The 15481-nt window shown below is 39.3% G+C and overlaps 2 protein-coding genes across 2 annotated transcripts; one reads left to right on the top strand and one right to left on the bottom strand.

Moving 5' to 3' along the window:
• The first annotated feature begins 3042 nt into the window (after positions 1-3042).
• Positions 3043-8131, top strand: LOC111610884. The gene is made up of 6 exons (XM_023345944.1): positions 3043-3178; positions 4706-4774; positions 4857-4928; positions 5063-5125; positions 6232-6285; positions 6356-8131. Exons 2-6 carry the CDS (start codon positions 4772-4774, stop codon positions 7514-7516), a joined length of 1353 nt encoding a protein of 450 aa, XP_023201712.1. The 5' UTR covers positions 3043-3178; positions 4706-4771; the 3' UTR covers positions 7517-8131.
• Positions 8132-9534: 1403 nt separating this feature from the next.
• Positions 9535-15438, bottom strand: LOC102227045 (toll-like receptor 2 type-1). Its single transcript, XM_005810761.3, has 12 exons — positions 15382-15438; positions 13869-14130; positions 13641-13797; positions 13177-13326; positions 12671-12874; positions 12467-12589; positions 11927-12077; positions 11474-11638; positions 11218-11397; positions 10996-11136; positions 10411-10919; positions 9535-10000 (listed from the first exon to the last, which is right to left on the bottom strand). Exons 2-12 carry the CDS (start codon positions 14125-14127, stop codon positions 9604-9606), a joined length of 2436 nt encoding a protein of 811 aa, XP_005810818.1. The 5' UTR covers positions 14128-14130; positions 15382-15438; the 3' UTR covers positions 9535-9603.
• Positions 15439-15481: the final 43 nt, after the last annotated feature.

The following is a 15481-nucleotide window of genomic DNA, read 5'->3' as shown; positions in this document are numbered from 1 at the left end:
TGGAGGACTGCACTTGGGCATTCCTGATTTATACCGTCAATGTGGCCCTTTGAGGGCGGCCAATATGCTGAAGTGGCCCTTGGTGAAATTGAGTTTGACACCCCTGTTTTATATGGATCATGGACTATAATCTGACATCAGTTAAGACTGAGGCATCAGTTTAGTACAAGTCATAAAGTTTCTGACAATTTTTGATAAAAAATCTGCAATAAAATCCAAATGATGCATGAGCGCAAACAAGTGTGGGGATTTGTTGAATTTGTGTAAATTTCCATGACAATTCTCAAGGACTGATTGATGTAATTTGGCAGTAAACACTAAAACTGCATTGATTTAATTGACAACATAATATTTAAGCACACTTAGTAAATCTAGAGGGCCACATAAAAAAAGTTTTATAAAATTTAGTCTGAATGTTGGATGTTTTCTGGAACTGGATTATTTTTATTAATCATGTAGAAATGTGTTGCAACAAATATTCCCTTTGCTCTGACTATTCTGATCCATTTAAAGAAATGTTTTGGTTCTGTTTTATAATAATCCAAAGATATCTGTAGGATCCAGATTAATGTGGGATGTATAAATCAGATAAAACTTTTCTTAAATGTTAAAGTATGATTAACTGACTCTGAGTGCTTTCTGTTATAATGATTATTAAATTGTAATGTACGTCATTTGACTACATTATGGTAATAATGTTTTTAACTGAATTGCTTTGAAAATGCTTGAGCTGTTTTTAGTTAATAATCAGGTTTCATACGCTGTACTTTAAATGAACACGTCTTGGTTTCTGTAATGTTTTATTGCTGATGTTTCTGTCATGTGTTACTGCAAAATAAACAATATAATGACTTCCACTTTTTAAAATAAATACTAGATTATTTTATTTGCACAGCAACAATTCATTGTTCCAGATTTTCTGAAGATTTTCCAGAGGTTTCCTTTGGACTTTCAGAAGTCCAGAACCAGAGCATCTTTAGAGGAACCGTCGTCAGTTAAACCTTTTTTACTCTGAGCTGTGATTCACAGAAATAGTCCCACAAACTCCAGATATAATCCAGTGTGTCTCAGAACAGAACAGATTATTTCTGATGTTTCTTTACTGCTGAGTCTAATTATAACCCTTCATTCTGCCCTCTGGTGGAGGATCTGAGTACTACAGCTGGTCTGTGCTGGCTTTTAAAGAAGTAAAGTTTTCTCTAAATCATTTTAACTGTTTTTGGAGCTGCTGCAGTTCAAGTGAAAGTGAAAACCCAGAAATAGAGACATGCAGTAAGTAACTATTAACTTACTATATCATTTAAGACCTACAGAGGACCTTTTGTAGAAATATAATTGGGATACTATAGATATGCACATAGATTTTCTACGGCGACACGTTGATTGTTTTTTAATACATTTTCTGAAAAATAACTGCAAAATATCTATGATTTGATTTTAGCTTCAATTAGTACATTTTGTATTTTAATTTACCTTGTTTCTGCTTCAGATTGTAGAAAATCACAACAAGATGCTGTTGACAACAATAATAACTAATAAAATATATAATAGTGAATTTAAACTGTATTATTTAGATAATTTCTATTTTAATTTTCTATATTAATGTGGCACTGGAAAAGTTTGAAAATGATCTCGGAAATGCTTGAAAAGACTTGATGTCCATATTGTCTGAAGTTTGGTTTTAGGTAACAGATTTGCTCCTTTTATTGGTAAATTATGTTTAGTTGTTAATTCAGAAATTTCTTACCAAACAGAACCAAGATCAACACACTAACTAGAAGGAACCGGTGCTAAAAGCTTCATGTGTTCAGGTGTTGCAATACAAGCAAACAGAAGGTAACAGGTGCAGCAGGTCACTTTCCTCAGAAAACAATCCAACATAGAAGATAGCTGCTCTTATTTCTCTTAGGAGAAATTATGGTGTGTTTTTTTTCTTTCATATAATCTAAATTTCATATAAAACGTCCAGATAAGTGTAATAATACCTTCCAGTCATTCTTGACGTTTTTCAAATCCTGCAGAACAAAACAACAGAAAATATCAGAACCTTTAAGAAACAGTTGAGATTTTTCATTCCACTTTATCAAGAAATAGCTTCGACTCAACGGCGCCATCAAGTGGACAAAGCTGCACACTGCAAAAAAAAATAGTTATACTGCAGGTGAGCGGAAAACCTGCTGGAATTAGAAGATAGTTTTTGCGTAAAGTTTAGCGATTATTTCTTAAAAAAAAACCAAAAACATAATTTATTATTACAACGGAGAGAAGAAAGTAGAAGGCCACAAAATAAGTGAAGTACATTAAAACCTAAGGTTCTGGGTTTATGACATTTATACCTGTTATAGAAGATATAAACAGGTTAATGTCTGAGAATGAGGCTGTATTGGTGCTGCTGCAAATTACATATTGTGTCAATTATCCTGATAAATGACTAACGATGTGTTTAACTAACAGGTACGTTTTAAAAATGAAAAATAAAATGAATTAAAATCGTATTTTTGAGTTTTGCTGGAACTAATAATAATAACAATAATAAACATTTTAAGGGCTGCTAGAAAAAAAAAACATCATAAAGATCTTAAGACTTAAAGCTGTGTTTTATGAACTAAGTGGTGTTTTTTAATGAATTAATATAAATTTTATCTGTTTTAAAGTGAATTACTTGAAGAAACACCCACCATTATTAATTTCTGAGTTTATGACTCCGTTTATTTTAGCACAAGTTTAAGCACGCCTCTGCAAGACTTAAATGTCTGCGATTCGCTGTGATGAAGTTCAGGGCCGTCATGAAACGTGACAATATGAAGATTTACAATCACAACATTAATATATGACGTGGCTGCTAAATCAACAGAGAGCAGCAGGCGACATTTTAACAAGAAAAGTGAAATGCAGGAATACAGAGCTCTGGTGTTTAACCCTAAATTTTCCTGTGATTGAAGGGCGAAACGGTTAATTCCCAGCTGCACCTGAAGGTAGCACATTTCGCGCCATTTTCTCTACCTTCAGATCTGTCGACAGAGAGTGTGATAGAGAGAGGAAGTGAGAGGAAGTGAGAGCGGAGCAAAACGCGCCGCGGTTCTGCTGCACAACTAAACGCATTTAAACTATTTTATCCTCCGTTTATTTCACTTAAAGGCCATCTGTGATCTTTTCTCTCCATCTTCAACTTAGACTTGTAAGTTTGTCTGGTTTTTACTTCATTTCTTTTTAGTGCATGATGCAACTCTGCAGCAAAGTCCCAGTAAGTGCAAGATGTTTATAACAGAATAATTACAAGCTACGTTATGTCTGTATAAGAGCTGATTACATGTAAGATAAACTCATCATTTGCTTGCTGGTTTGGTGAAAACACTGAACAGTGTTTTAAAGTTTGCTGCTTTTAGCAGGAAGAGCTTAGAAGCTCATTATTATGTATGAATATTGTAACATTTGTTACATATTTGCAACTGATTTAAGTTCTTTAACACTCACCTGTGTGAAAATTTGAAAAAGGTGAATTAAAGTCAAGTTTAATGTCAAGATTATGGGAAATCCGGTGGGGCTGTTATGTTTGCCTTACATCAGCAGCAAATTTGTCCCAAAAACAACAAAGTTCAAGTTCTGTACATCAAGTCCATCCATCCATCATCTTCCACTTATGCAGGTCAGGTTGCTGGGGTAACAGCCTAACCACTACTTCCTGTTAGGGATTAAAAATGGCGTCCCGAGGTTCGTTTGTGTGGACAGATAGAGAGGATGAGCTACTTTTAAATAGCATGTTAAAATGTAAGGTTAAAACACAAGACAACTGGGAATCAACATTGTCTCTGTAAGCATGTGCAGCTTGAACCGCATTGTGTCTCCATATTGGGAGGGATAGCTGGTTTAAAACAGCTGATTTCCAGCCACTCTTTCTCTGCAACTCGCCATGTTGGAGCAGTAGGGCTTGTAAAAACTAACAAACAAAAAGCATCTGAACAAACGTAAAAAAACAGAACTTCTCTATAGCAGCCATCTTTCCTCCACTGTATGGAAAATCAGTGCCAATGGTCACATATGTGACATCAGCGTCGCATTATTTGTTGCAGACTAGAGGTGCATCGATTTATCAGCCAGCAGATTTATTGGTGCCGATTTCCTTCATTTTGGAAGATCAGTGATCGGTGGATTTTTACATGTGAAGCTGATCTTATCCACCGATCTTATCTGGCTTGGCAAAGCTCTAAGAATCAACCACTGTCCTCTGTTGCTGTCCAGTGAGAAAGGTTTGACTGACAGACCGGCCCTCAGGTTATGTCTGCATGTTTACGGTTAACATTAGTGACCCCACTGTGTCCAACTCAACAACTTTCTTGCTATATTGAGCAACATTTGGAGCAGTAAGCCACATTTTTAGTGATATTAAACAGAATTTATGTGTCGATGAAAAGCAAATTGTATAAAAATCTATTTGGATTCTCAGATATCCAGTTATGGAAAAGGTCTAAAGCCTGCAGAGGACCTGAAGAGATTCCTGGTCCTGATAGTTTATACAATGTTTTTCTATCATTTTATGCCACATTGTAAAAATGTGTGCAAATCTTACCCTGATGCTCTTCTGATTTGGTTAATGCTGCTTGCACTGTTCAGAACAGGCTTAGAATAAAAACGGAGTGTTAGCTTAACCCTGCAACAGATGTGATAAAACGCCCTTTGACCTGGATGTTGATCTTTACTGTTCTAGTTGCAAAGCACATCAACTTCTTAGCTACAGGATTTACAACCACAAGAGCTGTTTGCTCACAACAACATGGTGAGTCCCTGTCCACTAAAAACTTTTATTGAAGTTACTTATATTTCAGTTTTTGATCCTAATTTTACTTTTGTGTTGACAGATGAAGACATCAGCCAAAAGAAAGCGAACAAAAAACAAAACGGACAACAAGACCGATTGTGACAAAGAAAATGTTAGTAAGACTTTGGTTGTTCAGTCATCATTGCTTAGCATTTGTAAAATAAATGTCTGCATCTTGTATAGGATTAATGAGCAGCTGCACATGTTGGTAATTATTATTTTTTAATATTTTGTTCTGTTCATCAGGTCAAACAAGTTGACGTCTCCAGTCCACCTAAGAAAAAACGGAGCGTATTTCCAGGTGTCCAGGTGAGCTGCAGGTTCAGAAGATACTGAAGATTTTTCTGCCTCCATTTAGATCAACAACTGTCTCCTCAGTGACCTCAGTGACCTCAGTGTGTCTGCACTGAGTGGGAGGAGCTACAAACACAGCACTACATCCCAGGAGAGAGAGAGAGAAAAATCTCAAACTGGACGATTTTCATTAGTAATTTATGCAACAAAATCAGAGGAACCATTTGGGAGCTTTCAGGTTTTTAGTTAGCCAAGAACCGCCTCTCCATCACTACTGTAAACACGTCACTGTTTTGAAGACAAACTTACATTGTTAAAAATCATCATTTATAATTATTACTCAGATCTAACTTTAACCCCACACTCTAAAAATCATCTGAAAATGCAAGTTGACTAGAAAATTGTTTTTGATTAAACTCAGAGGTTAAAGTTCGTTAACTTAATCAAACAAGTTGTCTAAACATTGTTTTGCAAACATACAGATACGTAAAATTATTATTTGCCTTAATAACGTTCACTCATAGTGCAACACAGGATACAAAAACATGCCCCTAAGCACCCTGGGAAATATAGTCAGGACAGTTACTGCTGAGCACGTGGTGCTTTCAGGTGTCGCCAAACTCTCCAATAACACAGAAAAAAATTTGTTTGATTTGTTTCTTGTGACTTTACTGAAAGTTAAACACCAGAATAGTCTAAAAATCTCTAAATGTAGTGACAACGTTGCCAGGTTTCAAACAGGGCTCCTCCATCTGGGAGACAATGTGTGATGCATTTCTTTAGTCACTTAAATCCACCCTAAAAATGTCATGCTTAAAATATTACAGCAAGTATTTTACATTTGAGGCTGAAATTAGTGATTATTTAATTATTAAGTATTATTAAATATTTTAAGTTTTTACTTAAAAACACTCGTTTATTGAATTCTTGGATCAATCACAAGATTAATAGTTAACACCACTTACCACTGTAACACAAACTCACACATTTAAGTTCAAAATATAAAACTTGCATGATTTTTTTCACTTAAAAAATAGAAGTTCATAGACACAACAGACTGAGGCTCAAATGTTTTAAAGTGTACTTGCTACCAATAATCTAAGACCTGCAATGTGTTGCAGAGTCAAACAAAGACTCCTCTGGGAACCAACGACTCCAATGGCAGCAGGTGTCCGGTGAGTAGAAAGGGAAGCAAAGGAAGATTTAATATGTAGCCTGGAAATGAATCTAAGTGTGATTTTTCAGCTGGACAATCCTCGACCACATCCAGTGAACCCCGGTGTTAAGAAGAAGGAGAGGATGACAGAAGAGGAGGGTTTGAAACGAGACCTGAATGCACAGCGGTCTGAAAAAAGTCCAGAGTCCATCTCTCCATCCAGAAATAGTGTTAACATGTATTTTCCAAACATATATAAAGCACATTCTCCAACAAATATACAAGTAAAGAACGATGTAGAGAGTGAGAGGGGAAGAGTTGAACCGAAGGCAGATGAGCCACCAGGCCGCCAGTTTGAAGCAATGGTTATCTATAAACGTCTAGGTGATTGTAAACTGGAAGCACCAAACCTGAGTGACGAAGAGTTTCTAAGTCTCCTGAAAGAAAGAGAGGAATCTGTTTGCAAAATTGTTGTGCATGGTGTTTCCCAGGGAACAGGCTCCGTGTGGTTGGGCAGCCTCATCTGGACAAATGCACATCTGTTCAAAGGTTGTCTGGTTGGAAGAAAGTTGCTGGATGACATAAAAGTTTCTGTTGATTTTGAACTAGAAACTGTGAACCTGTCATACACTGTGGAGAAAATATTTCTTGACATTAATGAAGAGCTGGATTACGCCATATTTAAGCTCATACCTGAGGACCCAACAGCAGAGAAAGTAAAGTTTCCACCAGGACTCCTTAAGAGACTCGGTCCAGTGCCGAAGAGCGGTAGAGTCGGGTCTATTGGGTTCCCTGCAGGGAGAAAGAAGACCACCAAACACACAACTATTGTCGATGTAGAAAACAGGGAGCAAGCTGTAAATGATCATTTAGCTCAATACAAAGACTTGATTATCACCCAGATGTCAATCAAACAAATAATCACGAATCAAGGCATTGGTGACATAATGAAAAGTGGAATAAGAGAAAAACAGGTCATAACCTACCGTTGTCCCATGTATGGTGGAACATCTGGTTCTCCAGTTATTGATGGACATGGCCAAGTTATTGGGCTGCACACTGGAGGGTATGACTACGGGTTTCCAGAGTTTAAAAACGGTGTCATCGAGTATGCCATCCCTTCGCTCACAATATTTAAAAAGTTTGTGAGCAATCTAAGGAAAAGAGGAGAAAAGCAGCTGCTGGAAAGAATTAGGGAGGAAGTATCTGATAATGATTACCTTACAAGGTTGATGTTCAGTCCTGAGTAGGAGTGGAAAGGTCTTGTTGTATGAGATCTCATATTAAACATCACAATATTTCTTATTGAGGCGACTCCCATCTCATGAGCGACCTTTATGGTCTAAAAATCTGCCACTCTCCTCTTTTGCTCTGCCATGACAGAGGGCCAACTCATACCAATCATGTCTGAAATAATCTCCAGTGACTTTTCATCCACCAAAAATCGATATTGACCAAAACTGGAATCACCAGGTTAGGCTTTTTTTGTGGTTGACAATCAGCCAGAAAACTGCAATCAGTGTGTCCCTAACAATGATGGGGTTTTTTTTTCAATTCCAGAGGAAAAAAATCTCTTTACATAATAAATGTTTTACAGTTATTATGTAAATCATTCAATCTGATGAATGTTTTACATACTATATGGTAATTATCTACAGCCAAACCCACAGCCTGCCTGTCAGTGTGCTTTAATAATGGGTCCAGATGATCCCAATCCAGGAGAAACATCCAGGAATCATTCATGTCTCCAATATTTGGTATGGTTTCCCACAGGATCATTAGTAGATCAACTGGTGATCGACTTCAGGAAGAACAAAACGGACATCCAGCCTCTCACCATCAGTGGGACCTGTGTGGAGAGGGTCCCAGTGTTCAGGTTTCTGGGCATGGAGTTGGAGGACAAGCTAACCTGGAGCACCAACACCAAGGAGCTGTTGAAGAAGGCACAGCAGAGACTGTACTTTCTGAGAATACTCAAGAAGAACCGTCTCCCCTCAGACCTGCTGCAGGCCTTCTATCACTGCTCCATAGAGAGTGTGCTCACGTACGGTCTGTGTGTCTGGTACGGCAGCAGCACATCCGCGGACAAGAAGGCGCTCCAGAGGGTTGTTAGGGCAGCAGAGAGAACCATAGGCTGCCTCCTCCCCACTATGGAACAGATTTACACTTCCAGGCTCCACAAGAAAGTTTTGGACATTTTAAATGACTCTTCACACCCTGGCCATGGTCTCTTCCAGCTGCTGCCATCAGGCAAGAGATACAGAGCAATAAAAACCAGGACAAGTCGCCTAAAAACAGTTTTTACCCGATGGCAATCATGGCACTAAATTCAAAGGCATAAGAACTTCTGCTCTTGACACCACTTTGTTAAAATTTATTTCTCATTTTGTACTACTTATTTCTTTATCTTTGTATATTATGTATATACACATAACCTGCATCTTAACTCGAGTCGAGCAAATCTCAGTCTCGTAATCTGTTGATGACAATGACAAATAAATCTTATCTTATCTTAGTAAAGCGAGGAACATATCAGGTCAATAAAATTATGACTCATCAGTTTTCTGTACTTTGAATTGGTTTTCTATTGTTTTTTCATCTTCACTCAACGCAGAGCTGCTTCCTGCTCCAAACAGGGAGGCAGTTTTATGTGCAGGACTAGAGTAACTTATTCATGAAATTAAAATGGCTTCCTTCCATGTTTATTTATACTTTCAGTTTGTTTTATTTATTTATTTTTACTGCTTTTTGTGGTATGGTATTTTTATTGTTTTATTTTACACCATTTCATTCAGTGGTTCTTCAGTTTCTACAATTGTTAAACTTTGTGTTTTGTTTTTGAACAACATTTCAAACATTCACTGCTTTGATGTCAATTTCCGTGTTGAGTTCCTATTAAATGATTTACTCTGTACCTACTGATATTCTGTCATTATTTGGTTTCTATGATAAAAACACCTTAAGGTCCAATCAGCAGCAGAAGGTCAAATTATTCATATCTTCACGTTTCAAATATTTAGAAGTTAATTTCCGCATTATTTCTTCAACTTAGACTTGTCAGATTCAGGTAAGTTAGTGTTTTGACCCATTTTGCCCACAGATAAATCTTGACTTTGGAGATTTATATCTCTAGTCCTAAACCACAAGTCAATTCACAAGCAAGAGAAACTAAACTAAACTAAAAATCTAATATGCATGGATTTTTTTGGGATATTTTTTACAATTTGCATGAAATTAGTACAGACCAACAAGCAGCAATCCATCTCGGTCTTTATTAGGTACATTGTCGACTGACAGTAGGTACAAGTTCTTCTCTTTCTCTTTAGTTTTTTATCTGTTAGTTCTCCTGCTCATTGTCTCCTCTCAGAGCGTTGCGGAGACTCCTCCAGAACTCCGGCCTCCTCTCCTCCTCTTGAGGCCACTCCAGGTAGGTGGTGGAGCTCATGAGTTTGCGCAGTTTGCAGAAACGTTTGGGGACGTCGTCCTTGGACAGCGGCTCCAGCAGAATCAAAATGGCAGCGTCTCCGCCGGCCTCAAACAGCCAGAAGTGGGAGAAGTCCAGTTCATAGCGGCACCAGTCGGACTGGACGAAGTTCTCGGAGAGGACGAAGACAGTACGACGACTGCGTTCGATGGCGCTCATGATGTTGTCCATGATCCAGTGTCCAGGAAGGAAGTCTCGCTTGTGGAGACAGAGAGTCAACGGGGATGTTGGACTCTCTGAGTCTGAGTCGCTGTAACCAGATAAGAATCCAGGTCATTTTATGTCTTTTATTATTAATATAATTTGAACAATAAGCCCATTGACCAGGGGAAATAAAAAAAACTTGTAAATATATGGTTGGAGACCCCTTGTTTGGCATTTTGAACTTCATGGTGAGATCGAAGGAGCTCACCTAGGAAAATTTGGAACGGTATTTGTTGCAGCTTCATACATCCTATTGCTTCAGTATCACACCAGTATGACTTTGTTCACTGACAGACTTCCTATTGTTACTTTTTTAGTGAAGGTGTCTGAACCATTACGATAAATCATAATTTACATGGACCCATTCAGTTGATTTAGGATACAAGAGCCAAAGCAACGTGGAAACAGCCAACAGTCAAGAAAGCACCATTGCAAAGAAAGACCTTTAACGGTTACCTTGGCTCCTCCATCTCAGGTACCAGAAAGTTTTCCACCCAGCTGGCATCTTCTTCACTGTAGGAAACAAATGCATCAAAGGACAGCAATGGATCTGACTCCTCCGTGTTTCTGTTTCGCCGTCGTCGTTGGGAACTTCTCGTGGCCTTGAGCCAGGCCCAGGTCATCTTCAGGAACCAGAATGCGTGGCATCGCCAAAGCAGGCCTGCAACTAGTATCCCAAGAAGCAGTGCGACCCCACAGCTAACAGACACAAACAAAACTGGCTGGCACTGGATGATGGAGAGGCTAACGTGACTCACTGCCTCCCCCTGCAGGTAGAGAGGGGAGTCACAGACATAGGTCTGATGTTTATCTGTTATTTTCACATCTCCACTTCCTGTTAGTTGTGAGCGGAGGAATGTGACGAATCCACAGGAGCAAACAAACTTGTTGTGTCCCGCCTCGAGGTTCTCAAGTCGTCTGTATGATTGAAGGTCTGAAAGGCTGAACATGTTCAAGGTGTTTGACTGTAATGTACAGAACCAAAATGGATCAGCATGGAGAACACAGAGACACAACGTGATGAATGGGATTGGTTTTTACCTGTATCATGAGTGTTTGCAGATTGGGGTATGGGCCCCCTGCTGGTAACCTCAGGAACTTGTTTCCAGAAAGATGGAGCTCTCTCAGAATTGGCAATGTCAACACAAATTCTTTGAGATCATTATAGCTTAAATCCAACACCTTTAAAGAACCAAGAGGGAGGTAAATAGAAAGCATCTTTTCAATGGGAAGGTTTTCTGGTCTTTGACCCAGACTCTGTACCTCCAGAGATTTTGGAAGACAGGGAGTGACGATGGTTAGCTTAGCCCGGGAGATGTTGAGGTACCTCAGGGTGGACGGCCAGGAGCAACTGGTGGGCATGGATCTGTAGCTGGTTCTGCTAACATCCAGCTGGGTGAGCTTGGTGAGCTTGGTGACCAGACGACTCAACGTGGACAAAGACTAAGTAGACAAACGTTCAACAGTTGGCGCGCTGAGCAATTTTACACAAATTGTACCTCAGGTTTAACGCTGACACCTTCAGAAGGTTTCCGCTCATGTTTAAAACTCGGAGCTCCTGGAGAGTTTCGTCGTTGTCACACAGCATGTAAGACAGAGTCAGGTCTGTTAGCAGGTTATCGGACACATCCAAGTATAATGTGTTCACCATCTTCTTGGTTATGTAACAGGATAACAGGAACACCTGAAAGTAAAATGAGAACAGATCTGTGAGGAAAACATTTCTTATTTTCTGAGATTTATTTTAATGTGATTTGCAATGTTACCACACGAAAATACAGAACTCTTCTCACAATGATAGAAAATTATGAATTTAAAATAAAATGCTGTTTGGTTAACATGAATGACATGAAGGAGATGAAAAATTATTTGCCTATTGATCAAACTATGATTTAAGAATAAAAAGCATCATAGCCTGATTCACATTACCACCATGCAGGCAGATGTTTTGTATGTGAAGTGTGATTTTTACCTTTGAGTTAATAATGGAGAGCTTCTTCTGGTGTTGCACCAGATACTGTATTTCTGAATCCATGGCAAACTTCAAAATGTCTAAAATTATGACGTCACTGGCAAAGAACTCGTCCATGCTGCTCAGATCTGTCTGCTTAGCCGCTACCCACCTAGCGCAAAGTCAGGAAAGGCTTTAGCCACATTAAATACTAAATACTCAGGTTTGGAAGAACAGTCAAGGTCAAAGTTATTCATCCATTATTAGTCTCATCAGATGTTTCGCCTGATTGGAATTAGTATTAATGTTTTGAGGTAACCCAGTAAGAGTACCTTGAATCTTCAGGTTAACTGGTGTCTCTAAATTGCCATTAGTTATGTGTTTGTGGATGATTGTTTGCTCTTTATGTCTGTGTTGCTGGGAAAGACTCTTGCTCAGCGACTGCTGAAGATGGACTCTATAAACTCTACAAACTTTCAAGGATAACTGGGTACACACAATGGATGGATGGATAAAGTTTGACTAAAAGAGTGATGAACAGCTGACAGGTTGGGTTCCTACCTGCCCTCGCCTGTCAGAGTTAAACCCACAAGGGAGAGGGATCTGAGCGGGACTCCATCTAGCAGTGCCAGCAGGGAGCCACATGCGTCATCAGACAGCGACACATTACGGAGAGACAGATATCTGGAGAGAGGAACCAAAGGAGAATCAACGTTTTATTAACATTTTGCTCCATTTAAGTTAAAATGGAGGTTATTTTCAAACCTGATTATGTTGATTGAATCTTTAAAAGGTTGAACAGACACATTATGAGCCAGACAGAGGTCTGACAGAGTGAGCTGAGTTTCAGGGTAGGACACGTCATTGAGCATAGCTGCAGCCAACGCAGGGTTTGTTAAAAACGGGCCGTGAAGACTGAGGGTGACATGACCCAGGGGCCAAATGTCCCCAAAAGTACCAGCGTCATACCTGCAGGGAGACAGAGTCAAAGGAAGAGGAAAGACAGTGGATCAAGGGTTTGGACTTTGGTTTTTATTTATTTCCATGAATAAACTGCTTGGCATTTATTTATTAATTTATTGTTTTTAGTTGAAATTTCCCACACTGCTGGACAGGACATGTAAGGAAAGGGAAGCAAAAAAGCAATAAAGTCCAATGAAAAACAAAGATCACCAGAACCTTTGGAGAACTGTTCATCAAGAGCACTTTAAAAAACTCTGACAATATCTCAGTGCTAGAAAGGGAAACCTAGAAAAATGAGGTCTGGTTACCGGTCCAGATTGTTGGCCTGAACAGTAAGCTCTTCCAGGTGGGTGACTCCTGATAGGTCTTCTCTCCTCAGCTCCTTCAGATCTGGACCTCCAAACATCAGCCTTCTCAGTCTGGAAAGCCCAAGAAACAATGAAGGGGAGCCAAGAAAGCTGTAGGAGACCAAGAAGGACATGAATGGTGATGAGTGTGGCTGGTCTTTGTTTGCCTGGTCTTTGTTCAGGCATTGGGCTGCACACAGGACTGGAGACTGGCATGGAGGCTCACCTTCTAACAGGACAACAACCCTAAACGTTTATCCTGAGCTACAATGGGATGGTTTCAATTTAAACATGTTCATGTGGTCAAATGGCCCATTCAAAGTAAAGACCTTCATCCATCTGAGAACCCGTGGTAAGGCTTTGGGTTCTTCACAAAATGTAAAGGATAAACGCCTCTGCGTCAAAGCGTAAGCTGCCCTCCTCACCTGTACGGATTGTTGATCAGGTTGAGATGCTTCAGCGGCTCCAGCTTGTTGAACCACTTGGGGTTGAGAAACTTCAGCTGGTTGTCAGACAGATCCAGTTCCTCCAGGCTCCACAGCGAGTCGAACGCTGACGGATGGATCTCAGCTAACCGGTTACCTGCAGGACAGAAACGTCTGCATTCAGAAACGCTCTACTGGTTATTTCAGTTTGAATCCCTTGATTGTTACCATGGAGATCCAGAGCCCTCAGTCGTGAGTGTCCCATCAGGTCATCTTGGGTCACCATGGTGATGTTGTTGAAGGAAAGGTCCAGGCTCAGTGCTTGGTCTGTTACCATGGGAACATGGGTGAACCCACCGAAGGAGCAGTTACAGGAGTGATGGAGGTCGCAGCGCCTGCAGGTCGGCCTCCCATCATCTCTGTTCGCCGTCTGATCCCGGATCAGCGAGAGGAAGAGGAACGGCGCCAGAATCCTCAGATGCTTCATCTCCTGCAGAGAAAGTTGAGTGTTTAAGTTGGTGAACTTGAACACTCTATTGGTGAACGCTCATTTTTCTGTTTCTGCAGAAAAATGAGTCAGATTTTTTTTTTTCATCCTGCAGCTTGTATTACATGACAGGGACGCAGAAGTGAAAGTCTGGCAGGAGGTGTGAGGAAATCATTTCATGAGGAAATCGAGTCTTTTTGGCACGACAGTTGATTATTAACAGCATCCCAAAACACAGAGCTGCTAAAGAGGGAAGTTCTCTGGAGGTTTTTATGGTTTTTTATATGTGACTTAGGAAAAATCATTGTGGTTAAATGTGATGTTTAGGGAATAAAAAGGCTTGAACATAACAGGAGAGTCTGACAGTCCAATACAGACCGTCTCAACGTGCCTGGCTATTTTATTAACAGCTGGGAATTCATAAAAACAGTGAGAAAGCAGATGTTGCACTTTGTGGTTAAAGTGCATTTTTCTGAAAATATGAATAAAATTTGTGCAGAAGATTCACAGAGGGAAAACAAATGAAGTGGTGCAAATGATCAGCTGGTCAGCTTAAGTAACATCAAATGCTTTTAAATAGTTTTAACCTAAAACACACAGAACGAAGAGACAGAAAAAAAGTAAAGAGGAAAACAGAAAACTTGTGTTTGACCCTATGACAGGATGACCAGCTCCTGGTTAATGGCGTCTATAGATGCTGATTCTGAGCAAACAGTTCTGGGCTGCGGTGCCTTTTCACAGCTTCCAGCTGTGAGTCGACTCCATGAAGCATGAATGTGAATAAATTATGCAAATGAAAACTAAACCTACAAACATTCTTCAGGTCGTCTTTATGGTGTGAATTGTGTTGAGTTTGTAATGTGTTTGTCTATTAAAAATGACTAAAATGGAATAAGAATCACTTTTTTAAAAACAACATGTGTTTTTAAAAACATGTTTTTAAAAACAAAGTACTGTACTTTGAACAAACTCCATATTGTGTCTTTTCTAACTTTATTGCTGTGTATTTCATTTTCTCAACTGAACAATAATAACTGAGCTTCTCTGGAGGAAAAGCAACAAGCTGCGAGATCAACAGGTTGTGTTGGAGAAACTCCCTTCAGGTTAACTTTTATTATTTATCTACTGTAAAATCTGTTTTTCAATAAGAGTAAAAGAATACAGATTTTTTTTTAAAAGCATAAAAAATGTAATTTTGATGGATAAAAGTATTTTTAAACATACTTTCATCAGTACTCAGTGGATGTTTCTTACCTTAGTATCCGGTGAGATGAGATGAAATGGACGACAGAAAGTCAATGAGTCGGAGAATAAAAAGGGTTTCATCCCATCATAAAGAGGAACTACAAGTTCA

The sequence above is a fragment of the Xiphophorus maculatus genome, chromosome 14 (genome assembly GCF_002775205.1).
Source record: "Xiphophorus maculatus strain JP 163 A chromosome 14, X_maculatus-5.0-male, whole genome shotgun sequence".
NCBI classification, from domain to species: domain Eukaryota; kingdom Metazoa; phylum Chordata; class Actinopteri; order Cyprinodontiformes; family Poeciliidae; genus Xiphophorus; species Xiphophorus maculatus.
Note: the sequence above shows the minus strand (reverse complement) of the source record. Positions and strands in the feature narration are given on the sequence as shown.